Source organism: Melanerpes formicivorus, unplaced genomic scaffold, assembly GCF_026170545.1.
Source record: "Melanerpes formicivorus ecotype bairdi unplaced genomic scaffold, bMelFor1.0.p_v2 SCAF_27, whole genome shotgun sequence".
Lineage (NCBI taxonomy): Eukaryota > Metazoa > Chordata > Aves > Piciformes > Picidae > Melanerpes > Melanerpes formicivorus.
Genome location: NW_027142379.1, coordinates 3,030,601 through 3,058,275, shown reverse-complemented (window position 1 = coordinate 3,058,275; position 27,675 = coordinate 3,030,601). Strand labels below are relative to the sequence as shown.

The following is a 27,675-nucleotide window of genomic DNA, read 5'->3' as shown; positions in this document are numbered from 1 at the left end:
TGACCACAGTATAGTTTAATGTGCACTGTTATTTATCAATGGACTCTAATAATGCCTGTTGTTATGCAACTTGTTACCTTTCCTCCCAGAAAGGAGAAAAGAATTAGTGGAATGAAGTATCGGATCTCTCTACTGATGCTATCAATGGATGATTTGCATTTTGTCATTAAAGGGCAACCTTTCTATAAGCATGTAAAAAAGATTCATTAGGAAGCTATTTTGCCAGTGCCTTATAAGACCTGGGTTCAGTCCTGTTCCCCTTTGCTGACTAGTGTTAATGTAGACTGTAAACAGCTGAGCTCCTTCATGTCTAGTTGGAGTGGTTTAAGACTATTCATCAAGGGATTAATATTCCCATAGATGAGCATTAACAACTGACACTGTAAGTGTTCCTACTCACCTCAGCCCAAAGTCAGTCTGCTTGGCATAAATCACATTGCATTTTGAACTAAACTGGTTCTAAAGGAGAGTGTTCAGCAGGTGGGCAGAAATATCTTTAACAAAGGCTAGTTTCTGAAACAAACACCTCTTGCTTTGAGATCCAGGTTGCTGGGGGTTGATGTCAGATCAGCCTAAATTCCACTGAGGTTCCTGTATGAAGTGGTTTTGGTTGGCTGGTTCTAGGTCTTCAGAGACGTCAGGTGAACAGCCAACTCTCAGCATTGAAGTTAAAACTTTGTATCTATGTAGTTGGTAACCAGTGAGGCTTTAAACTGAAGCCCACGTGTCTCTCAATTAAGTGTCCCTGGAGGGAAACCTTACACTGCAACGTTTTTTGAAGACCATTAGGGAAGCTATCGAGGTAGAGAGAGGGTCTTCTGTTAAACTGAAATATTATGGCTAGAAAAAATAAACAGGTTTTTAATATTCTACTGGCCTCTAATCTGTGAAAGTTACATGGTTCTCTAGAAGTTAAATCATCGTGGAAGTAACGGCAATAACAGATAACACGATTGGTGCTGTGAGATCTCTGCTCTCCAAAGGAAAAAACATTTTTATTTTCTTCTGTGTTTGTATATATGTTTAGTACTAATTACTCCAGAACAAGTTGTGAAACAACTACACCCCATACCCCTCCAAATCCCAAATCTTTGAGTAGCCCAGTATAACAGCAAAGCTCAAAGCTTTGGGGACATTTAAAGCTGGTACCTTTCAACTCATGTAGTACTCTGTTTGAACCAGCCCGAACTGTGGTCATGACAGGAGAATGAAAGTAGGAAACCCAACCTTTTTTCTAGTCCCTGTGTTGAGGGGGATTTGTAACAACAATTCAAAAAACAATAACAGTTTTTTAATTTGGAAAGATAATTTCTTGCTTGCTCTGTAGTAAGACAAACATTTAAGTCCCATCATGTGGAGACCCAAAGCTTCCTATGTCCTAATCTAACAAATAATACTCTATAGACATTAACAACCCCCGTTTGCTTTATATAGCTTCCTTTAATGCTTATGCTACAGCATATCTTGCTTTTTAGTACTAGTCTTATCTTGTTGTACATTCTATGCATCCTTTGGGATTTCTAAATGATGGCCAGAAACTGGTTATCATGATAAAAGTGGAGTCATCCACGGAGTTTATGAGATTTTGGTCTCTGTGGTCTCCATAACATAAATAAATTGCATAAATTCTGAGATAATTTTTTTTTTAATCCACTGAACAATTTCAAGATAATGGCAACCACAGCCACTTAACCACTGCCACCATCATTTCACTAAAACCTGAAGATCCTGTTCTAGGCAACAACTGATTAAAATGCTATGTCACAAAAAATAACATTATACACTCAGCAACTGACAAATGCCAGAACTCACCCAGCATCTATCTGTGCCCAAAAGCAGGTAAAACTGTGGCTTGAACCTGATCTTTGTGTTGAGACATGTATGAAAAAAAATCCAGGTTGAACCCCCACCTGTTCATCTGCTTTCAAGAACTGCCAGTCAAAAAATCCAACACATGAGCTTTGATGAGCTGTCATAAACTAAGAGCAGCCATACTTGGACCAAAGTGAGGATATCTGCCCTAAAATGTTGTTTTTGGTAGTGGGTGGGAAGTGGTTGCTTAGGAGAAAGAATAAGAAATAGAAGATAAGAATAAGAAATAAGAATAATAGAAAATGCATACTACTTTCCTCAGGCAGCCTTCAGTGACTTCCATTCAAAACCTTCCTCAGCTGGAGGTAGCTCTTTTGGACTTAGTAGGAGTTATGAACTCCTCTTCCATGAACTTTCCATGTGGTTTTCTGTTGAGCCCACATTCCTTTTGGTATCTATAAAAGTGCATCAGACCCTTAATGGGAAGGTTGTGAGTTCAAGCCTGCAGTGGGCAGTAGTGTCTTCCCTACTCTAGTCATGAGGTCTGTGGTGACAGGTTGGACTCGATGATCTTTGAGGTCTCTTCCAACCTTAGGAATACTCAACTTATCACAGGAAGTCACTCCTGGCTACATTGTGACACAAAGAATCATGTTTTCTTCTTTGAATCTGGATCTTACAGACTCATTTCATGTCCCCTGCTTCTTGGATCAGAAAGAACTGTGACCAAGTGATTCTCAACCACAATTTCCAGGCAGTCATCTCAGTCATCTTTTTTCAAGGGAAGAAGAACACAATAATTAGTCACATTTTCTACAGAAGCTGTCTCATGCCTTTCAGTATCCTTGTTGCCTCTATAGTTCTACAACTTTTCTGAGCTGGAGGACTAGAGAGAGCACTGCACAGTCCTCAAGTAGCTGGCTAAATAGATTGCAGATAAAGTTGGGATTTGTACAATAACATGATATCATCTATTGTGTTTTCTAGTTGCTAATCCAAGCATTGCTAACACCTGATTTGCTTTATCAGACACGGCTGAGCTGATGTTTTCATGGAATTATCTTTTAAAATCTCGAAATCTTGTCTGACAAAAGTCACTTCAAAGCTCATTGTTTTATAGGTGAATTAATGGGGTTTTCCCTAATGTGTATCACCTTATACTTCTAAGCCATGTTATGGTATGGTTGCTTAGTTATTTTTAAAAGCCTCTGGTGAAGGAATTTGTTGAAAGCCTTTTCTAAATCCAAGATCAATCAGATCACCCGTATCCACGTGTTTTTTGATCCCCTCAGAGGCCTGCCTTATGTTTGTGAGGCAGAACTTCCTTTTATGAAAACCTTTTTAACTCTTCCCAGAGAAGTTATATTTATCCAGATGTCCACTGTTCTTCATTATAGTTTCCCTCTATTTGTTTTTCATATATACTAGGCTGACTGGCTTGTTGTTTCTGAACCTCTCTTGGCATACTTCTGTTAAAAAATGGCACTCTGTAATCTCAGGTAACAGTTTTAGGTGAGAGTCAGCTACTCCAGCCTTGAATTCCTTTAAAGATCTGTGGGGTCTTGGTGAATACTTATAATAATTTGCCTCATCTACTGTCACTTGTCCATTTATTTTCCTTTCTTATTGTAATAATCATTTATGATTCTGCACAGTTTTACTTTAAGTGTATTTATCTAAAATCTAATTTATATCATGTGAGCACAGAAGACATTCTACAACTGTGAGAAGAAGTTAGACATATGTTTGTCTTTCATCCAGCAATTAAAGCAAAGCTGTTATTTCACCTACAGTTTCCTACAGTAGTATCCTAGGTCTGTGGATTCTTTAAAAATGCAAACCTTTCCACCCATTCCTTAGTAATGAGGAAGAGAGAGAGGGAAAGGGGATATCATGATCTCTAATTTATGGGCAGCATTCTACTGCTGTAAATACCTGTATGGTCTGATTTCCTCCTTTTTATGCATTGCATTTTCTTTTCTTATCTGATTTTTGTTCACATGAAGTCAACACAGTCTAGTTCTCTTAAAATGCCTGGTTTAACAGCTTTCTGGTAGATTCTAACAGTATCATCTGTGAATAATTTAATAAACTACCCAATTGATTGTAGGATGTGATTTTAGCCAAATGGGTGAATCAGAAGTGGGAGGAAAAAAAGGGAAAAAAAATGGCAGTGCTTTTTTGTTTGTTTACTAATAACATGGAAAAAAAAACCCCACTTGTAAATACATAGACAGTTTAATGGGAAAGAAGACAAAAATCACAGTCATACCACTTAAGGAAACCTGACATACAATCTCTTCCAAATGAAGTGAAAATTACTTCTTCTAATATATCCCTTCAAATTAGATTTTTTTTTTAAGTGGTTTTGCAAGCTGGGTAATGAAAGGCAACATTGCACATGTTATTGTCCAAAATCATTCCCCAATAACATTCCTTCATTTGTAGTACTAGAACTCAGTAGTTGTATAAGGTAAAAGAAAATTTTGATGGCAAAGCTAAACATATTTTTCCCAAACCTTGCAGAAGTAGAAAAATACATTTCTGCTTAATTCCATACTCTCAAATTTTTTTTATTCTGACTATAGGAGCAAAAAGGAACAGGGCCACATGGAATGGATTTAATTTTCAAAAAAGGTATAAAATGACAGACAAAATTAATGAAATAGATTGATGGGAGTTCCAAATGCATGGCTCCAGCTAACATTCATTAAAGCTGATTGCTCTTCATATTTTCTCATCTAAATTCTCCTGTCCTACAAGAGAAATCAATAGAATCCAGATGTTTTGATTGCAGGGGGAACTTTGCAATGCACTACCAGCTAAAGAGGGTTTGCTGACTGGAAATATAGACATGGAGTGTTAAAGGTACCGAAAATGGTACCTGAATGGCAGACTTAGCAGTGGTCACAATCATACCTTTTGTTACAAAGTGAAAGACTCTCTGTGAGTCCTGCACTGATTGCATATGCAGTTTACAAACAGGCATTGTTACTTGACAGGAGTGTTAGTTGGATCACACAGCACTCATATAGATGACACTAAGATGACAATCTTAAGTCAGGTGAAAAGTTAAAATTTGCCATGTCACTACCAGGAGGCTATTTCTCAGCACTTAATGTTAGTGGATGTCATCCTAGATGCTTGTAATGGCTTTATTGTTATGGTTTAGGGTCTATGGGGGAAAAAAAAAAATCCCAACAGGTGAAAGAAACCACTTTCCTCCAAAACATAGAAAGAAAGTTTATATTCTTGAGCATTACTAACTGATAACAATAAACAGAAATTGATGTAATGCGAGGTCCCCTGTAACTCTACAATTCATGATGTCAGGATGCAGATTAATGAATATCTACTCTCTAAACATGTGCCTAGAAGGAAACATGTTACCAGCCCTCTGTATCCAAAGACCTGTCACCATTAAATACAGAGAGTAAAAATGTATGGAGAACTCAAGCAAAGAGCCAAGGGTTTGGGGAACTCAGATATTTCCTTGGTGTTTATCCTACCTGTTCCTACCACAGTGTATCCTGAATACTCAGAAAAGACCTTTCTGAACTACTGGCTGAAGATAAGTAGACTTTTTTGCTTCTTGGACTCTCAAAGTCTTTTGGGAGTCCAGATGTGCATACATGACCCCACCACGTCCCAGATGCAGTCTACAAGAGCACCTTTCTCTCTCCCACTCCTTTGTATGGGCCAAGTGCTTTGGAAGTGCAAGTAGTCTGAAAGCACCCGAGGGGTCCTGGAAAAGGGGCCAGTCATATATGAAATGACAAGGATTTCAGAATGTGCCCAAGAATCAATATGCAAAATAGCTACCAAGACTCCCCTAAAATTTTGTTGTGAGGAAAAAGTAAACCACATTCACTGTAAAATTTGTGAACATGGAGAAATGTTTGTGACCCTGGAAAAACTACTTGTTTTCTTTTTAATCTTGAAGTAAGGGTTTGGGATAGAGTTCATGTTGCCAGGTGTCACACCACTCCTGTGTTTACTTGAATGGAATGTGCATGTAAGTAGTTGTTCTGTGTTCCTCACTCTGCTCTTTGAATTGTCAGTTTAGAGTGATGGTTAAGTAGCACAGCACCCTTTTTGTCTACCTGTTCACCTTAGTCCGTTTTTATGATCTTCCCTATTCCTTGGGAAAGAACCTAGTGCAAACATTTCATCTCCTCTTATTGGGCTAGACAAATACACCATGCAAGACTCTCCTCTGTCATACCACAGTGAAATGAGTCAAGAGTAACCATATCGTATTCAGTTAGAAAACGCTTTTTGATCATAGCTGGGCTATGAATTAGGCCCAAACTGTCTTCTAAATTTGGAAATAATGGTTTCCTGTTAGCTAGCATTATTGGAAATAGTGGTTTAATGCAGAACTGAAGATTGCAGAGATCTTGAAGTTTTAACTCTGGCCTTACGATCTGCATCAGGTTTCATCTTTTAAATGTTGTTTCCTGTTAACTACCATAAAAGTGATTAACTCCCTTTGACTGGTTGCCTTTAAAGAGCTCAGTGACTGATTACATGCATGGCAGCAGTCCAACATAGAAAACACCAATTTTTGCTTTGCAGTTTAAAGCAGGTACTGTTTGTCACTTGGAAGGCTCATGAGATTGTATTTATTAATACCTGAAAACAAGAATGGGAGACGCAGGGTAACTTACAATCCAGTACATCCTGGGAAGTTTGGCTTCCATTTTTACACTTGCAAATTCACATTTAATTTTTGATCTGGGCCTGTGAAATGGGGAAAGCAGCCACTACACAGTGTAACCTAGGCAAATCTGCTTGAACTGAAAAATCTGATTGTAATTTGATAGTTTGAATCCTCGTGTACTACCCCGTTCTTCCCTCTGTCCTGCAAAAGCCTCAAGATTTGTAAAGCAGTTTCTAACATTCACTTCACAAACACAGTGAAGCATTTTGTTCAGCGTCTGCCCCAGCAAGTCTGATGTTGGTGGTTTGAACTATAGTATCTAGCAAAAGGGCAGTGCATAAAAAGTTGCTATGGCATCAAGTTACGTATGCAAAAGGCTAAAGGAGCTGCTTGCTCTTTGTATCTGGATGTTTCTGTTTAGATTTTAACCAGGGAAAGAGTAACAACAAAGAAGATACAACAAGGACCTCCCTGCCTGAAATCTTACTCCCACATGCAAATAACTGCAATAAATTAAGAAGCAATTCATTTATCTTCATTCCTGGCTATAGGAACAGGAATTCCAACTCCCTGCTTTAATAATTAATTCTTTTCCAAATGGAGCAGATTATATTAGAAAAGCCTGCCCTCCAAAAACACCTTGATGTTTAACCCCTGCTGACCCTACATCCTCTCCTGTTGTGCTGCATCTTCCTGCCAGTTTCCAGCCTTCTCAGCTCCTTCTGTCTCTGGTACAGGCTTCTGCTGGTGGTGGTAATCCACTGTTTAGATGGTGTTGGCATGGATCTGCCAGATTTCCAGGCAACTGCCAGTGTCTGCAGATCCTGAACAAGTGGGTTTCATGCCTCTGCAGAACAAATGTAGTATGAGTGCTGTGACACCAAGCGTGATGTAGAATTTTGCTCTTGTCTGTTATTTTCATGCCAGCTGCATCTTCTGTATTTATACAAATAATGTGATGGATATGTTTTTAATGCAATACTGGGTTTACTTTGTTTAGTTCTGGTGTATATTTTTGTTGTTGATGGTGCCACAAAACCATAGTGCCTCTATTATTTTTCTATGCTCAGGTAGAAGATATTTTACTTCAGTGTGTAAAGCAGCAGCACAGGGAATGTGAGTGCAAATGAACTTCAAAGTCACTCTGAAGTTACTTAAGATGCAACTACATTTAAGAGCTGTCTTTCTTATGCCACAGATTTATTCAAATGTTATGAGTATTTGCCAGTAGCAACAAATAGAAACCAACTTACCCTGTTTGTGATATCAACTGATCAGAGAAAGGAAATAATACTATAAGAGTTGTAGTAAACAATCAATTATACAGAACAATGAATTATATGGACTTATTAACAGTAGGACTATACTAACAGTATGCTGAATGATCACTAGCACTGGCTGAAATACAACTGCATCATTAACTGGGCTGTCCTGGCTTCACTAGGACAGAATCCTAGGCCAGTCATGTTCTGCAGTCTATTAGCCGTTTGGAGTCAGATAGGGCAACTGACAGGTGTTGGCTACAGGTGTGTCCCAGACTATGAATATCACACTTGGTGGGGATGGGTGTGGGTGTCATTTGCTTGAGCTTCTGCTCCCCTCCTTCCTTCTGCTCTTCAGGACTGCAGCTGACAGGAGTTGGCTACAGGTGTGTCCCAGACCATGAACATCACATTTGGTGGGGATGGGTGCTCGGGCTTTTGCTCTTCCTCTTCTCTTGCAAACTGCTTTCCTATATTGTGTGGTTGCTGTGCACTTGTTGGGCTGAGTATAACTTTATATGTTTATATTGGCGTTGGTATTAGTTTGGCTCCTTTTCCCAATTTCCTTTCTCTGCTGGGGAGGGGTTGCTGGGTGATAGAACAACTGCTGAAGTTTGGCCTTGGGTATTAGCTAAATGCAGATATAGACAAATGGAAAAAATACTGTAAATTCATCTTCTGACTTCCAATGAGACAACTGAGTAAGTCAGTCAAAGAGCTGGTTTGTTAAGAAGAGTTCTCCCAAGCAGTTACTTTTTTAAAATGCTAGGAAGCATATTTGAGTACTTTAGTTCAGCAAGACTCTGCTAATGCATCAGAAATTTTATATGCAGGCAGGAAACATAAAACAAAAGCTAATGACTCTAAAGCTACTTCAGATGCTTTAGAATGTAAAAGTGAACTATATCTAAGTATGAGAAATCTCATACATTCAGCAAGCAAGTATGGATAGGATTGTGTAACTTTCTGCTGTCCTTTCTCAGACTGATGATTTCATGTTTGTTCCCAGTGCTTTATATATTATACATTATTCATCAGTCTGTAATGAGTTCTCATCTGTGTTTTTTGTGTTACAGTTTGTTATGTAGCAATTATGGCAGGGTAATCAAGTCCAGGGTTCTTTTCTATAAGAACCGGTAATGCAATCTTCAACTCTCATGCATCTTAGACAGTACTAAATTAATTTTAAAAGATAATTGAAATTCCCCAACTGAAACATCACAGAGGATTTCTCAGAACACCCTATCTGTCTCCAGTAAATGTTCCAGATCAAGTTGCCAGAATGTTGATTTCATTAGAAAACCAAAATAGCAACAATCAGTGAGAGCAAGCAGAGGAGCCTCACAGTATGCAGATACTGAAAAATTCAGAGGCTTGAACGCCATAAGGCTTATGTAAAGAAAGCAGCCATGCTCAGCTTTATGAAGTGTATTTGCTTTTGTGATGCATAACTTGCAGAGAACTTAACCACATGTGCATCATAGAATATTTTATAATAATTTATTTTTAATGAATTTCAGAGAAAGTGGTTCTACCTAATAGGGAACAACCTACACAAGAAATCAGGATCTTGGCTTTAAGGCAGGAGTGTCTCTCCTTGGCAAATAATAGCATTACTCTTTTATTCACATATTTTTTCTTCCCTAAACACTACTTTTTGCTTTGCAACTATGCCAGCAAACTTTTCCGACGCTCCAAGGTAGGAAATTAATACCCTCTGTGGCAGTTGATTCTTGTCCAATCTTTGTGGGAGTTAGAGGCCATGAAGATAAAATGGTCTATCATTGTGGGCTTACCAGTTGACATTGATGTTTAAAAGGGTTGGGGCAGCCTAAGCGTGAGAGAGTTTTAACATTACTATATTTTTCCTGCAAAACAGCAGTTACACCAGTCTAATATTCTGAAACTCCTTTGCTCAGTTGCTACAGGGCCGTGTTTGAAGGGTGTATTTCAATAATAATACTTTCTCATTGCTGCTGAGACTGTTGAAGCAAAATATTGGTATTCACTCCTGTTGTACCCTTATTTATGTTTCTGTGCTGTTTGGGTTTTTACATTAGAAATGTAACTGAGCCACAACACTGATGTAATTCTTCTTCCAGTAGTATTCTGTTTCCTGAAGTATTAGAATTACAGAATGGTTTGGGCTGGCAGGGATCTTTAAAGGTCATCTACTCCAACTTGACATCCTTCCTTTTAGATCTTTCCTTTTTCTGCTTGTAGCATTTTTTTAATCTGACCTCAGTCATAATCCTTCAGAATTTTACTACTTCTTTTATTACCAAAGTATTTTCATTTTAAACAAATACAACCTTTGTAAATATTATTTCCACTTTGCTTGTAAAGTGCTTTACAGTAAACTGTTTTCCTTAGAGCTTAACTATACAGTAGACAAAACATTAAATAATATTTTAGTATTATATGTAAGCAAGACAGGAAAAGAAAGTACTGTTGTTATGTAAACAGCTATTAGGACCCTTCTGATGTTATACAAAATCAAGCCTGTTGTTTTGTCTTCGGGACATGAAAGGAGAAAAACAGCTTCAACCAAAGAAGCCTTTTCAAGTGTAGGAACTGTAGTTTGATAAACTATCCCTTATGATGAAATTGGTTTTTTGTCTTTAAAGAACATACCCAACATTGCCCACCTCTTTCTCTAGAGAATGGTTTAGGAGATATTTTGACTTTTAAAAAAATTCATATAGCTCTCTTGCTATAGCTGTGTGTAACACAATCAATGTTAGCTGCTACAAAAGCAATGCTATAGCTATCATGTTGAGAAATACATTCTTGTAGCTCAAATGCATCATGGTGGTGTTCTGATTCTTTCTGTCAGCTTGTGCTGAGGCTGTATTTTAAGGATATCCTCTAAATGAAAAGGAAAGGTTTGGATTTAGGTTTCCCGGAATCACACATTGCCTTAATGCAAGGTACTATGAGACGGAGACAGGGAGTTCTGCACTGTCTGTCCTCAAGGGTTTTTTATGGGCCTCTAGTAGCAACTTCAGGGAATGGATCAATCTCAAATGATTAAAAATAACTATTTTAATATTGGCCTTTGTATCGAACAATCTGTCAAGCTGATGGCTGACTGTTAGTTTCAGAACTAATAGGAAAATTTTAGTGAGAGTTTTAAAAATTAGGTTTTAGAACAAGAGGTTCTGCTGTTTTTTTTTTAATATAGATTTGGACAAATTCTTCTGTTTACCTCACCAGTACCAACTCCAAATTATGTCTGAAATACATGAAATCAGATTTGTTTTCAGCAGCACTGCATAGGTACAACTTTAGGATAAACTGGTTTAAAAAGGTAATTTAAACTACAAGATCTTCATTACTGATGATAAAAGAGATGAAACCAGTCTGATTCTTAGATTGATGAAACAGGTTGAAACTGTAGGTAAACCTTACTTGTAGCTTCAAAGCATCCAGTCTGTGACATGTTGGGTGGCTTTTATCTCCGTGTTACAGGCTTATGAACAATAGAAGCAAAGCTTACTTCTCAAAAAAAGAGGCAGCTTGATGTATTTCCAGAGCAGGCCTCGAGCAAGGGAAGGACTGACAATGCAGTAGCTTATTCTTCCTCTTCTGATCTCATCTTTCAGTTTCACCAGAGCTGATTTCAGGGAAGAGAAATCTGATAGTAAGTATTCAATGGCCAAACATCATGCATGGTTCTTTAGCGCTGAATTATCCATAGCTGCTTACCATTAAAAGCAATGAACTAGAGACAGTAGGACTGGTAGGGCAGTGGCCACAGCAAAATAGGGACTGTCCAAACTTAAAGCTGTTGTTTTCCTCAGTGAAAGCATTTTGCATAACTGAAGGTAGTTGTATGTGTACTTATAACTAGCAAGAGGGAGGGACAATGGGTGAAACTACAGTGCAGCAGTGATGCAAGGCATTGTTTTGCATCCTACTTATGAAACAGTCACTGGTACTTCCACAGCCATGCTTTTACCTCATGGACTGAATTTTCCATTCTGATTAGACAGCTGTGAGAGATCTGAAAGGTTTTCAATTTTCTCTGTCATTCAGCAGTATTGGCTCCAACAACATATAGAAAGCCATCTTATGTTATTTGGTGGTGATTCCAGCTCTGGATAGCAAGAAGCAAGACAGGTCACCCACTTTGTGTTGCTTGCTGGGGCTTCTTGTGTGTCTCTCTCATGAAAAGGATTCCTCTGTCTACCTTTTTGCTATGTCTTTCAAAGGTACAGGGATTTTTTGTTCAGAATTACTTTGTCTAGTAATTCTTTTGACAGCCCTATTCTAAGTACCCATTGCTGAGATTTAGCACCATGTAAAACGGTTCACTACTTTCAAAAGCTTTGTTAAGGGTGTAGAACAAACATTCAAAGGATAAGGAAGCCTATGGAGTCCGAGTTCCAGATGTGCATGAGTTTTAAAGCTGTGTTTGAGTTACTATTTTTCTTGTTGCATACAGTCATAGAATCCTTTAGGCTGGAAGATCGTTTAAAGGTCCTTTAGACCTTAATGATCATTAACTAATGTTTGTTTTTTTTGATTGCAACAGTCACTTTACCATTACATCTTTCTCATGTTACTTCCATGATTCTACTTTGGTAATAAGAACATGGACTCAATCTTGTAACCAAGGTAGTATTGTTAAATGTGCTTGAACAGTAACTAGAACCAGAGTATGCAAACAGGTGAAGTACCTGTGTCATATTTCACTCTCTGTATTCAGGTGGCATAATTTTACATATATATATATATAGAGAGAGAGAGAGAGCCTGGAATGAAAATGTGGTTTTAAAGTATAATTTTTAGGTAATTTCTGTGTCTAATAAGGAAATTCGCTCCTAGTATACAAGGAATGAGATGATAATGAGTTACAAGCTGCATGTGCTGTATCAGTTTCTAGTTGGTCTAATTGCATTGCTCCCTGTCTCCTGGGGATGCCTTTTCAGCTGCGCTGCCAGCTTCTTCTGGAGCCCTTTGCTCTTCCTCAGCACATCTCATTGTTGCACCCAGTGCTCCTGTCAGTTACACAGTGGCAACGTAGCAGCAAAGCAACTCCCCTCAATACAAGAAAGACAAGCAGGTGCAAAGAAGGGCAACTAAGCTGGTGAAGGGCCTGGACAATGAATCTGATGAAGAGGCTAAGGGAAACGGGACTATTTAGTTTGAGCAAGAAGAGGCTGAGAGGTGACCTTATCTTCTATAACCACCTGGCAGGACAATATAGAGAGGTTGGTGCTGGTCTCTTCTCACAGGTAATTGGTGATAGAAAAGAGGGAATGGCTTCCAGCTGCACCAGGGTAGGCTTAGGCTAGGCATTAGGACAAAAAAAATCACTGAGAGAGTAGCCAAACATTGGACCAAGCTGCCCAGGGAGGTGGTTGAGCCACCATCCCTGGATGTGTTTAAAAGTAGTTCAGATGTGGCACTTAGCGATATGGTTTAGTGGTGAACTTGGTAGAGTAGGGTTAATGGACCTGATGATCACAAGGGTCTTTTCCAACCTGAACGATTCTATCATGTTATGATCCCTGTCGCGTTCGCTAGCGGTGGCTGCCACGGGCGATACTGTTCCGGGAGGGCACGGAGCGGCCCTGCGCCGCCCTGCCCTCAGGCTCCGGCCTCGTAGCCGGCACTGCGCAGGCGCCGCCACGCGGGGCGGAGGGGGCGCGGCGCGCGGGCAGGCTCAGACGTGGCACTTGTGTGAGTGACTGAGTTGAGTACCCCGCGCGGGACAGGGTCTGCGCGCGGCCCCGGCGAGCTGCGCTAACTGCCTCCCCGGGCGCACGCACCGGCGCCACAGGGGCGGGCGGGAGGCGGTGGCAGCGGGAGCTCTGCCGGGTGCAGCGCGGGGGGAGCAGGCCCCGCCGGCGACCGAGACACCGGGTGAGTAGCCGGGGGGAAAGAGGGGGCGGGGGGGGACGCTGGGCGGGGGGGGTTGCGGCGGCGCTGTGCTCTGTGTGGCGGGAGGGGGACGGCCATTTAGGCAGCCCGGTGGAAGAGGCCGCACACAGGTGCTGCCGGTGGACCCCGATGCTTGTAAATGTGTCCTGCGCCGAGCGGGGTCGTGGCACCGACCGAGCGGTGGAACCTGTTGCGATCATCTTAGAAGTGTTAATTATTTGCAAGTTTTGCTCAGAACTGGAGTAAATTTAAGCTTATTCCAACATGTGCTGCTAAAAAAACCCCCAAAAGGTAAGTGTGTAGCCGTTTCCATCCTGTGTATGCGTGCACCCTGTCTAAAGGTTAGTTGCCAAATTGAGATTGCAGCATGCCCTGGTGGGGACAGCACCTCTTCCTAGGTGATCTGTTCTCAGCACAGTGTCTCTGAAGAAATACAAAGCTAATACTTCACCTTCAACTGGGTAAGAATGTGATCTTGTATTTCTGATTCCATTCTTCTACATGCACCTAGTGGAGTTTTATATCTTCACAGAGGTGGTGCAATAGAACGTTGCACAGGTGCAGTAATCCAGTGGAGGAAATAACAACCAGTGCCTTAACAGCAGTGAGTTAAATTGTGGAAAACTTTTGTTAGTGTTCCTCAGGCTATGTGGTGTGAGGTGGGCTAGTGTTAAGAGAGGCAGAAAAAAAACCTTCCATGTCATTCTGTGTAGTGACATTTATAGTAAAAAAACCCAGAGAATGATCTCGGTTTAGCAGATCCTGTGATCTCCCTCATGCAGTTTCCAGAGTGAATCTGTGTGCCTCTTGTTGGAACCTAGTGGTGAAAACCTTGGGTGATCACTTTCTGTTGATATTCTGGGTGTTGCCTCCAAACAATTTTCATCCTGGGTTGGTATATGTGCATATCCTGAAGGGATTAAATGTGCTCAATGTTAAAGTGAATCTGGAACTGGGTTTGATAAAGCTACATCATCTGGCTTATGGGTAGAGTTCATGTCTCTCTTTAGCACAGCCTCTCTGTGTTTATGCTGTCTGTGGGACGTTTGACGTGGCAAGATTTTTGTGTGTGTGTAAGCTGTGAAGGAAGTAATTTCCCCTGCATGCTGTCACAGCTAAAGGTGTTGGCTGTCACTGCTGCCTCAAAATGACAGTCTCCTCCTTTATATAGATCTAATATATGTATGTCTGTGCTAGGGTGTAGGTAATTTATTGCGAACTTACTGTCTTTTGGAGCAACTAAAGCTCACACTGCCACGTCTTTTCTGATGAGGGCGGGGGAGGGAAGAAAGTACAGCTGGCAGCAGGAAGCTTCTGTTTAAACATTTTTTTCCATCTCCCTGTGTTTACCTTCTTAACACATAGAAGAGAACTCCCTAAGATTGCTTGTTTGAAGCAGTTTAATGCTGCAACTGGGAAATCATATGCCGCATTAAATAGCGTGATTTAGAGGCTTGCACAGGCAATGTGTCAGGAGGGCTGGGCCCTGTACCCCGTGCAAAGTGAGTTGTTGCTTGGGTTTGTTTTCCCACAAATATGTGTCTAATGTGAAAAACCTTGAGACAGGTTTTCTGATAGGGATAGCTGTTCTCTACTGACATGTGTCAGTGCAGTATGAATTTGTCTGCAGTCCTCTTAGAGCTGCATGCAGTGTTGAAGTGCCTTTGTGCCTGCTGCTGGAGCACAATCCCTAGTTTACTTTCATCTATTTTCAATACTCAACATGACTCCATGACTGAAGCCTATGTGAAGTATAGGTTGGGAAAGCTATGTCAAAGGAACATACAACATCTATAATGCTGGTTTATATTATGTGTTCTCTGTAGGTGCCTGATCTATGTACTTGGGACTTTTCAGGAGTAGTAAGTGCTCATCCAGGGTTTGGATTCTCATAATTTCCCAAAACAGTTTTAATTTGGGCATCAAGAAACTTAGCAGAGTTTTGATTTTGTTAAGTTCTATATGAAAAACGACTTCCACATCCTTTTTTGCCTTCAAATGTTTTTTTTTTTTGTGGGAATGTGGTTCATAGCCCTTTAAAATGGACAAAGAATGAAGAGTTGTAGCGGGTGTCTCTTTCTCTTTTGCAGATTCTTAAAGAACACCTGATACAAATACATGGAATGAGAATATTGCCATCATGAGTCAACAAGGTTATGTTGCAGCTCCTCCATATTCCCAGTCTCAACCAGGACTGGGAGGCTTTTCTGCAGGTTTTGGACCGCCTAATTCTTCACTTCATTATGGACATTATGGGGACCCCAACTCCTCCTACTCAGCACCTCAACCAGGTACAAATTAGCTTGGAACATATTTTCAGCACCTAGTCGTTCATTGGTTCTTTTGTTTACTTGTGCTGGCACCAAATGCTGAGTTTTACACTTCTGCTGTGACAGGGTCCTGTGCTAGCTTTGTCTGTTATTGTTGGTGCTCAGGTGTTGATGTAAATGTGTGCTAGTGGGTATCTGACCTTTCTGTGTGAACTCAATTGTCCAAGAAGTAATAAGCACTGGTGCTCAATGCTCTATTATGAGAAATACTTAATGCAGACAAATTCAAGAGGAGTGATGTCTGGGAATAGAGAAATGTTTCTCATCTAATACATGTTAATGGCCAGCAAGCTCTCAGAAATAGAACCTTTGCCCTGCAGACTTCCTGTGCACAAACTTGCCTGTGATCATGAGCTGATGTTCTCCTACTTAAGCTTGCTTACTGGGTGATTTATTTGGCTAGTTCATGGTGAGTAGAGCCCATCTGCTTTCTAACCACTCAGATTTGTTAAGATTTTTCAAATATTTTGTGGTGTCCTTGATTTTTATGTTACAAAAACAGAAAAAAAAGAAGTTTTACCTATTTATCTAAAATTTATTAAAGACAGCAGGAGTTACATTATCTTAATTAAGTGCTGATTATAATCAGAAAATAAAACTGAGTGTTTTGCTTATGAGACTATGTGGCAAAAAACAATGGTTTTGGTACCAAACAAATTTTTGATGCTAGACAGGTTTAAAGGAAAAATAATTCAAGAAGTACAGGTTGAAAAGCTGTTTATTCTCTTCACATAAATTGTAGTCTCTTCACAGTCACTGTTCTAGAGCTGAAACCAGAACCACTTTTAAGATAGGTTTACAGATTCCGCATATGGAGGCTATTTGTTCAAAGGTTGTTCCAAGTTTTTGTTCTGACCATCATCTCTGAAGTGAAAGGGACCTCTTGCTTCTGTCTGTAAAGATAACCAGACAGGGAATTGGCAGTGTCTCAGGTTGAATTGCAGTGCATTCATTCTTGCTTGCTTGTTATTGTCCCTTTTGAGTTCTTTTGCTACTTAATGTATGCCTCCTTTCTACTATTTGTCTTTAATAACTGCTTCTATAGCTGGCCAGACTGTATGGAATCACAGACTGAGGTTGGAAGGGACTTCTGGAGATCGTCTCATCACCAGCCCTCTTGCTCACCCAGAGTTGGTGGTGTGATTTCTAGAGCAGGGCTGGGCACTTGTATTTCTTGGTGACCTTGTACTTTCTTACACGGTTCTTACATAAAAGTGCTGCTTCTTTTGCAGGCATGTTGAAATCAACTGTGCCTTTTGGATCTTCAGCTCCTGTCGGGCCTCCACCACCCAGTACGCATCAAATCAGCCAGACCAACATTCAGAATGGGCCCAGCATGCCAGGGCAACAGCCACATAGGTAACTTTCAAGAATTAATACATGAGGTCTAAGCTATTTGACCTCTGTTACCTTTCTCTGACTGCTTCACTGGCATTTAAATATGACATTTATTTTATCTTCAGTAGTTCAGACTTATTCTGGTTCTGAAATGGATCTTCTGGTTCCCTGTGTTAAACGGCCAGACCATACATTGTGATCTGTGATGTCATTAACTTCCATTTTACAGCAAGTCAGGTCTTCATCATGCATTGTTGTTCTATTTGTAATTATTCTTTCTTTGTGGACTGAGGCCTGTTCCCTTAAAGCAGCAGTAAGGTGTTTAAATGCTGTTTGATATAGAAGTTGGTTTTTTTACCTTTCATGTTCTGATGTCTCAGTTGTCCTGTGCTGTGAGGTACCAAGAAGTTGTTACTTGAAAATTAATAGCTGCCAGTGAGATTTTCATAGAGGGTGGTGTGTGGCTCTCTGTAGCACCCCCTCACTCCTATGTCTTCTTAGGACATCTTTGTTTCATTGTGGGAGGCTCCATAGGGTACTTTAAAGACATTTTATAATGTCTTGAAATCACCAGGCCCTTCCTCAGTTTTAGAAGCAGTCACAGGAAAATCAGTGTAGTGCTCCTCTGGGAGACTGCCTGAGGCCTTGTTTTTGCAAGGTGAAATAATTGGGTAGAAAATATCTCTAGAAGCAACATGTCTGTTGTTTATTTCTTTAGTTCTTTTTCTTGCATTCAAGTTTTTCTGTATCTGATAATCAGGAAGCAGTTTTTCTCTACCTGCATCATCTTTTTTCCTCTACTACAGGGAACTCCGTAACAGTTTCTCACTTAATTTTCTTCTCTTCACAGATTTTTCTACTAATAGCCATCCATCCCTGGTAGGGAATCTTCCTTTATAAGCATGGAAAGGAGGTGGAATGATTAGGAAACACATTCAGAAGCTTGTGTTTCCTAATCATCAAGCCTTCATATCATTATTACCAGTCTCTCTTTGCTGTGGCTTACTCACTGTTTCTAACAGCAGTGCAAAAACCTTGGGCTGTGTTTTTGGTTTTTGGTTTGTTTTTTTTAAAACAACTGTGCAGTGTCCCTGTGCTTCATGATATTGTGTATGTTTTCTGAGAAGAAAAATGAGTTTTTATTCACATTGGTTGTTTCAGCACCACCCTTGTGAAGGCATGAGACCACCTAGAATTGTCAACTGATGTAAATTTTTTGCATAACTGCACTGATTTTTTTTTCCCTTTAGGTTTCAAGGTCCTCCACCTCCAAGCAATATAGGACCACCTTGTCCTCCCTACAGTCAGCAGACACAACCAGCCTACCCAAATGCTGCATCAGCTTCATCTACAACACAACTTGCCAACCAGCTCAGCAGTATGCAGCTAAACACCTATGGTAATCACTTTGATCTGATTGAGTTTTTCCTCAGTTAAAGCTATTGAGGCCATGATAATTAGAAGCTCATTGAACATCTGTCTAAACAGAAAATTAAAACTTTGTTCTTATATTGTTTTTAAACTCATCCAAAATCCGTATTCTTGGGTTAATTCTGAACTGATATTTGATGAACGTTCCGTAAAAGTCAGCTATCTTACCAGAGTTTCTCTCTGGCTTGAAACTATCTCCGTATTCTTTGTCCAAATCTTAGAGTTTAGCTTTTCATCAAAAATTACTTGCATTTATTTTGAGGTTGAAATATCTTAAACCTAAGCCATAAGGTAAAGATGTCAGCATATAATTCCTCCATGTAAATTACTGCCCACCACTGATTTTCTGTTTGGTTATATCTGCTTTCCCCGAGTATTTTATGGTGAAATTTACTATTTCATTTTAAAGGAGTGGAATTCAGTTAGTAGCTTGGTTTGCTGAGCCCAGTGTGTTTAGAAGGATGCTTTGATTTAATTTTTGTTTAATGAGGATGATTTTGGTGTTTGATACCTTTGTAATGTGTTAAGGTGAATGTTTCGCTTTAGGCTGCTGATACTGCATCTTTCCCTACCTTGGCTTTACAAGTTGCTGATTTGACTGGAATGAAACCTGCAGACCTGCTGTGGGTCTGACCCTCTGTTTGTGAAACCCTTTTTTTCCCATCTCTGCCTGTAGCAATTACCATGTAAAAAGTAATATCCTTGCTTATGCTGCAAGGCTGAGCTACCTTTCAGACCAATGAAGACATGAATCCTTTACAACTCTGCCTCTGTGTTGGGTTTTTTTCAGATTTTTCCTTAGCTGTACCTCTGAGCTGGTGTATCTTGACAGAGTGCTGAAATTTACAGCTTGTAAAGCTCCTGGAGTGATGTTTTGTACCAGCTGAGAACCTGAGCTAGTGTTTTGCATGTGATTTTTTTTTTTTTTCAGTTTCAATATTTGTATGTTAACACATTTTACTCCAAACCTAATTTTTCTTACCTTTTTAGCTTTCTTGAAAATTATTTGGCTGTAGATCTTTGGAGCAAAATTTGACTTAAAAAAAAAAATCATCTAGATTTTTGTGAAGTATTAAGTAATTAGAGATTTTAAGTGTCCAAACCTATCCCTTATTTCTAAGGTCCTTTTAATGCTAATTGGAATCTGGATCCTATAAAAATACAAACTGTTTTTCACCAGCTTGTACAGAATAATTTCCACATGTTTCATCTTTTAGCATCAAAACCAGAAGATGCTTGTAATCCAGATAAAATGTGTGGATTTATCTTCCATTGAACCTTTCATGGTGAAATGCAAACCTCAGACTAACAAAAAACATGCCACAAAAGAGAGATTGAGTATTAATAAAATATAATGTTGTTTCACATTATGAAATGAAATATTATTTCAAAAGCAAATACCATTTATGTATATTTGAATGAAGAATTCTCAAAGGCTGGCTTCCCTCTCTTCTCCATCCACCCCAGCTGCAGGGCTTTATTGAATATAGAGCCAAAAGAAATAAAGTTGAATGTTTTAATCAGTTCAGACTTCCACTGTGAGGTCAGATTTATTAAGTGAACAGGCATTCAGAATCCTAATAACCCAGCATTGTCAGTATGGGATACAATACTGCTTTTGTAAGTGTAGTGAGCAAAAGTAGAACACCTTGCAAACAGAGTTAGTAAGTTAACCAATTTTGACTCAGCTGATAGTTTCTTGCTGAGGTCCTGGCACTACTTGGAGTTCTCACACATCTTCTGGGCATCCAGCATCTTTTCAGGGTCCACAATTACCACCACCAGCCCAGCAGCAAGTTGCTTTACCACCTGGACCACAGGTTCCTCCACCAGCTGTTAACAGCCTTTGTGCTCAACCATCATTGCCTCCTATGGCCAGACAAGATGGGATCCCTGGACCTGTGCCCCCAAATCCTAACTTGCAACAGCTTTCAGGGCAGCCTCCAGGGCCTGGATATCCTCCTCAACAAGGTAAGGAAAGAATTTTGTTATGTAATTGAAAACAAAATGTGCATGGGGAACCACTGGTGATTTGTCAGTTAGTGCAATCAAGGCCAGGCTATGCTTCTACTCACAAGTTCAGCACTTGGAGGTTGTAACAAGAAAATTAGATTAATTTGGATCATTAATGAAATTATTTGGTTAGTAATGGGTAAAGGCACAAGATACTACAGAAAGTGGTTTTTCTTCTACTCTGCAAAGGCATAGATCACTGTCTTATTGTAGTATCTTTTGTAGGCAGTTTTCAGAAGTAATACAGAATTTTAGCTGAAAACAGTTATTTCACCTGACATAGGTGAATAAAACTGTTATTTTGACAACTAAAAAGCCAGCAAACTAGACCAGTTTGTATTGGCTGACATGTTAGGGGAGAGATTCTCACTAATGCAGTGGCTTGGTTTGAGTAGCTGTGGCATACCTGACAACTCTGGAGACAAAGCTGTCTTATGCAATGTGTGTTTTTAAAGGTAAGCTTGAGCCAAAGTAATCCATTTCTTGTACTTGCTGAAAACAGTAGGAGAAATTGCATTTAGCTAAGTAAGAACGATGTGTGGCAAAAGTTGTTGTTAAAAATGGATAACACAACTGAAATGAATTGTCATTTGCAACTATGCAGCAAAATACGGTCCTCAGATGGCAGGATCTCAGTTGTCTTACCCTGGTGCTTTTCCTGGAGGTCCAGCACAACTTTCTGGTCCACCACAGAAGAAGCTTGATCCTGACTCTATTCCAAGCCCAGTAAGTAATATGGTACTGATTATTTACAAAAGTCAATTTCTGCTGCATTTCAGATAGAGGAATAACAATGCTAATGCTGTATTTATTTCAGTTGGTGGGGCTTTTTGGTAATATAAAATTGCACTTACACAGCTTAGTTCAGAAGATGTGTTCCAAACTTGCAGGTTCTTAATTCCATGCATTTTTGTACCCTGTCACTTTTGGCTAAATCAGTTCATAATGTTAGTTTTTGGTATTGAAGTGGCTTTGTAACTTTTATCTCGCATGGGGACATACCCATGACCTGAGTACTTCAACTCTCAACAGGATTCTTAGTGTGGCAGTGAGCAGTACTGAAGGATTAGTTGCATTCACTGCAGCTAATGACCTTTCCTTTTCAGTCCAGAAAGTCTGAAGACTTAATAGCAGGTAGACACCTACAGTAGGATTTGTGCAGAATACAGGTATGTGAACTCTAAAACTGCAATCCTGGAAATGCTAGGAAGTCCCATGCTTAAAAGCCACCTCACTGTGTGATTTCAGGAGTTTCCCAGGCAACTAGAATTATTTGCCTTAGCATTGTTCCAGTTGCCACAGCCTTATAAATATTTCAGTAGCTTGGAATATACTGAATGCTTAAGCTTCATAGAGGTTGAAGAGGCTCAGCTGTTGAAGCATGCCTGTACATGCACTGGTGGGACAGTCTTTCTTCTTGGAATGGTGTTAGTGAAAACAAGGGTATGGTTCTGTCTATCTTTCTTAAATAGTCTTAATTGTAACCTAAAGGAACAGCTGGGCAGACACAGGCTGCTTTTGAGAGCAGCTGATTGCAATAGAGGGACAAAATGTGCTGAATTCATGGGGAAACACATGATGCACACACCTGTACTGCTTTTGGCAATCATGTGGCTAGGTCAAAAGGTCCTCAGAGAGATGGGCTTCTTGAAGCAGGCTGTGTCCTGCAAGTTTGACTTAGAACTTTCTACTTAAAGAAATGTATTAACCACTGTACTGTGAGTTGAGTCTGGGTGAAGGAATCTCCATTCTGTGCTGGGACAGAATTACTTTAGAACAGAGAATTTGTGTTACACCAAAGTGAGGGAAAAGCGTTTGTGTAAAAGCTTGATACTGTAAGAGGGAGAAGCTCTACTCCCTTAAATTAGGAGGTTCTTTTATCCTTCTAGAAAAAGTTCCTGACTTTATTTGGTGTTGGTTTTGATGTAGAATCCCTCGAATTTTGGAACAAAATGCTTGTTGGTAATCACTTGGAGGTTAATTAACAGCTGCCTTTGTTACAAGCAAATTCCAAGTTAAGTGTAAATGAAAACTTATGTAAAAAAAACCATGTGAGTGTGTAATTAACAAATGCCAATCAAAGGTCAGTCATTCCTAGTGTTTCAGCATGGTGATTTTTACAGAAAGAAGGATAAAATTGTCTAATTAAAAAAAGTAGTGGAGGAGGGGATGAGGGTGGAGGGAAAAGGAGGCCTGGCATAAAAGCCTGGGCTGATGTCTTGTCTCAATTGCACATGTAGAGTAAACAGCCTTGACTGTGACAGCAATGTTAAAATAGGTTAAAAGGTTTGTTTAAGCAGCACAGAGGGGATCAAAATGACATGTTTAAGAGAGGCATGATCTGGCTCAATGTCTGTAAAGGGCAGAAAGGTAATTCAGAATGAAGAATAAGTATGACCATGTGTATTTCTCTTGTTCTGTTTACATTATATCATTTCAGTAGTGTTGCGAGATAAATTGACTTCTTATCTGTAGCCATTGCTGTTTTATATTTTTCTTACATGTGTTAGAGATTGATGTGTGCTCTGACAACATCTCTGAGAACTAACATCTGGGCTTTGTCAACAGTTATTTCCAAGAACAGTGATATATCTAGACCAGTTAGCTGCAGAACACCATGGTACAGTGATCCTTTGCAGACCCAAGTCTGAAAGTGGTTTGCTTGCTTCAGCCAGGGGAGTGTTTTAGAGCAAAGTCTTTTTCTTTCTAATGCAAAAGTATACAATGACTATAGAAGCCAAGGAGGCAGGGAAAAATAATCAAGCAGAAGATATAACAAGCTCTCTGAAGAATGTATTGTATGTGTAAGTTGCAATACAAACTTTATGGGGGAGGAAAAAAATTCACAGGCCCCAGATTATTTCCATTGTGTTAGGAAATACCTCTTGGACGATGATCAATAGACTCTATGTGACTAATTTTGTTTTTCTTCTCTGTTTGCTTTCCAACAGAGGGTTCTGAACTTCCCTAGCTATTATTAGAAATTTATGTGCAGTGTAAAGATACAGTTCCATGGGATACTAGCAGCAGTGGCAAAGCCAGTTTCATGAATTCCCTGTCTCATTCCTCTTGCCTCTCACAGCTGTTAGGCATAGATTGCTAAAAAGATAGGTTCATTCAGGGAAGAGGAGGAATAATGGCATCCTCTCAGTGATCTTGATTATGATGTGGAACAAAATACAGCTTTATACAATTTCAGTTTTATCCTGAAAAGTATCAGTCTTGAGGAGCTATGTAGAATTGAAAGGGTGCAAGTGTATGGGTGAAGAATTTGTTCACTAGGGAAGCCAACTTCATGACATTACATTGTCAGTTGCTAAAAACTAGGCTTTAGCCAGAGGGAAAATATATATGACCAGAACTGCCTTGTTTTAATGCAAAATTTCCTCAGAGGAAGTTCACAACATGGTAGTCTGCCCTTGAGAATGAAAGCCCTGAGCTCCAGTGTTTAAATACTACCTAATGGCCGACAAGGCTGTCCTCAGGTGCTGCTTTCTAAATGGCAGTGCTGAAATATGGCTCAAACAGGGATAATTGATTGTCTTAACCACCCATGCATGGAGCTTATTCAGGAGCAATGACTAACATTTTTCTCTAGCTGCTAAATGTCTCTCTAGGTAAGACAATACCAACAATGTTACTTGGTGTGGAAGTTGGCATACCTGTTTGTGAATGTAACTGAATACATGGCTTACCTTCCTCATACTGTTCTTGCTCCTTATTCATCAGATTCAAGTAATTGAAAATGATAAGGCCTCAAGGGGAGGGCAGATCTATGCCACAAACACAAGAGGACAGGTTCCTCCTCTTGTCACCACAGACTGCATAATCCAAGACCAAGGTAATTCCTTGTTACTGATTTGGGAGTTTTTCTTAGGTGAAATCAAGTGTTTTTCGTTTGTTTGAGGTTTGGTTTTGTTTGCTTTTACAAAACCAAAAGATTTAATTCTCAGATTTCTCCTCTGAAAGTGATGCTTCTTACTCCATATTGGATGTGAAATCAGAAATGCCTTTTAAAGAGGAAAAAAAAATTATGGGGGGAGTGGGAGTTGAATTCTTTACACTTTGGGTTAAGAACTCCGCTCCCCTTCCTGACCTTTAAAATAATACGAACAGTTGAGACAGCTTTTCTATTTTACTTACAATTTTTCAAGGTTTTAAATTTCAAGTTGAAAATCCTTTTTGAGTCCTTTGGATATTCTGGAAGATGGATGCTAGCAAGGAGACTTGCACTGTGTCCTGTTCTTAAAGGCACAGTCTCAAACGGTCACACACTGTTATGTTTTAAGATAAGAATTCTGGAAAAATCTATTCAGGCAGTGAGGGAAATGCACAAACTGTCTAGCTGACTTAATTTTTTCCTTCGGACAGTGTGTCCACCTTTACCTCTCCCTAGGGCCTTGGAATTACAATATTCCATGTGCTACTCTTGACAGCACACTTTTTAATACAGATTAATTTGGTGGTATAATGAAGACCAGCGTTAATTTATCAGCGCTTGAATAAACTGTATAAAATGAGCAAACACATCACGATTTTTTTGGCATCTGAGAGCAGGGTAATGCACTTCTGAAGAACAAAGAAATTCCTTCCAAGAAACTGAGCAGGGCTGCAGCTTGATGGTGAAAAAATACAAAGAATATAAGGAAGTCAATTTGAACTTCTGTCTCCTTTCAGTGCTCTTGTCTGCAATGCACAGCACAGTTTCTTATTTAGGGAACTGTGCTAAATGTGCTACAGAAAGTTGTGTGGTGAATTCAGCACACTCTGTTTTGCAAGATAAATGAGCACGGTGATGTTAACAGAGAGTATTTTATGAATCAGAGCCAGCTCATTAGAGCAGTCTTAACAGCAGGTAGCACCCTGCAGCATGTCTTTATATAGTGTTGGCATTTTCACTGGGGACTTGATCTGTATTATTTTATTTCAACATCTTAGATATGATACGCTTCAAAATAATCTCTATTCAGTTTCTTATTAAAATAATTGTGGTAATTTTCATAATACGTTGAAATCTCTGCTTTAAACTCAAACTGTAAGAGAAGATTTCCCCCCAGGGACAGGCAAAGGGCTGACATACGAAAAGGAGCAAGGGGCAGAAGATTGCATGTGAGGAAGGGAAGCATGTACTTAACTTGGTATTTGCACTTGTTGGTTTGATTTTCCTGGTTTGTGTTTGGGACAGGCAGGTTCATTGTTACAGTCTTTCACTCTGCATGTTGTGTTGGGTGTTGTAGGCCATGCCAGCCCTCGCTTCATCCGATGTACCACCTACTGCTTCCCCTCGTCTTCTGAGATGGCCAAACAGGCTCGCATTCCATTAGCAGCAGTCATCCAGCCTTTTGCTGTTGTTCCACCAAATGAGGTAAGGACTAACTGAATAGTAGGCCTGTGTGGTTTCATCTCTAAAATATTGCAGAATTGTTCTTCTCTGGGTTAAAAGTGAAGGTGTTTTACCCCAACTGTGACAGAGTAACAGTAGAGAGATTTGTGTCATGATACAACTTCAAGGGATCTTGGCTTAGAAAAGGTACAAAGAGTGATGGCTGTGTAAATCTGAACCACCAGGTTCCTGGTGTTCCTCTGGTTGGGTCTAGTTTATGCTAGCTTTGTCAATCGTTTGCTCTGCTGGAACTCTATAGGTACAAAGGCATTAAGAGGACAACCAGAAACTCTGTCAAGTTAAAGATGTGGACAGTAATGTTCAAAGTATAACATTTTTCCATTTAGTGGTATACAAAATAATTTCATTTCACAGCAGATTGAGAAGATGATGGTATTTTGTATGTGGGTGAGCTAAGTCACAGAAAAAAGGCAAATATAATCACCCATTTGGGGCATTCTCTTGGAGGCACTAACCCGGTCAATTGGTTTTCTCACAGCACCATCTCTAATAGCTCTTCATGTTCCAAACACATCCCTAGTTCTTCTGCAAAATATTCCTGCAGGTTAGCAATATCCTGTAGTCTTACGACAGTTACCCAGATATCTCAGCACGAGCTGTATTTTTATCAGTAGTAGAGATGAAAACAGTTTTCAAGTGGAGCATCTGTAGGATGATCCTTTATTCTGTTGTTCTTCAGCTCCTGCTTCCTTCAATGCACAGCTTCCAAACTGTGCAACGAAGGTCTGCAGAATGTATTTGCTTTTCATGTGCTGTGTTGGTTTCCTTCCAGAGAGCTGTTTGCTAGGATAAAAACCCTGAGATTTTATGAAAGTTGTAGTATGTGATTGTGTCTTCAAAAACTCCTCATAAAATGCATGCACAGAAAAGCCTAATTAAAGTTGCAAAGACTTTCAGTGCTTGGTTTTGCAGGCTTTGATTTTTCTTTAACTTTGTTTTATTACTTGGAAATTCTTAGGAGTCTTTTTTTTTTTAAAATAAATATTGTGGGGGTGAAAACCAGATGTTGTTCTTTATCAGGATGGATAACTTCCAATCCAACAGACCTCTCTAGTTTAGAGAGTATTATTTTAGCAGGGTAGCATGCAGTTATCTTCTGTGCTCCACAGGGAAATAGGATGTATTATTTACAGTTCTGCAGATACTGAGTTTTACCATTTGTCTGCTAGACAGCAGTTTGGGGTTTCGTTCCAGTTCTTGATGGGAATGTACAGACTTGGCTTGTTGCCCCCCCCTTCTCATCTAGATGAAACTCCTGCTGCTGCTTCTCCATCTCTTCACTTTACCAGCCAACTTTACTCTGTGCTCATCTTTATTCCAGTTTTTGTGCCCAAGTAGCACTTACTCATTCTGCTTTTGTGTTGGCTCTTCATTGGTGCATCTTTCACTTTTAATCTGCCTGCAGTGCTTTATGTCCCCCATACATGGCTTCCCTGTCTACTCTGTAGCATTTGGTTAGGGTGATCAATGAGTTGCTAAATCTGAATCTCTTCAGTGTACATAAATCAGCAGTATGCACAAACACTTATGCTT

The 27,675-nt window shown here is 39.7% G+C and overlaps 1 protein-coding gene across 3 annotated transcripts in view; it reads left to right on the top strand.

The window, feature by feature from the left end:
- SEC24D (SEC24 homolog D, COPII coat complex component) overlaps window positions 1-27,675 on the top strand; it is a 53,575-nt gene that overhangs the window by 525 nt on the left and 25,375 nt on the right. For 2 of the 3 annotated variants that reach the window (XM_068153929.1, XM_068153931.1), the window contains exons 1-8: window positions 13,392-13,608; window positions 15,717-15,917; window positions 17,189-17,315; window positions 18,545-18,693; window positions 20,478-20,696; window positions 21,343-21,464; window positions 24,468-24,579; window positions 25,976-26,103. In XM_068153929.1, the coding sequence (XP_068010030.1) occupies window positions 15,767-15,917; window positions 17,189-17,315; window positions 18,545-18,693; window positions 20,478-20,696; window positions 21,343-21,464; window positions 24,468-24,579; window positions 25,976-26,103 (1,008 nt within the window). In that variant the 5' untranslated portion in view covers window positions 13,392-13,608; window positions 15,717-15,766. Of the gene's footprint in view, window positions 1-13,391; window positions 13,609-15,716; window positions 15,918-17,188; window positions 17,316-18,544; window positions 18,694-20,477; window positions 20,697-21,342; window positions 21,465-24,467; window positions 24,580-25,975; window positions 26,104-27,675 lie in introns of those variants that run through there. The other variant, XM_068153930.1, reaches the window with a different exon arrangement.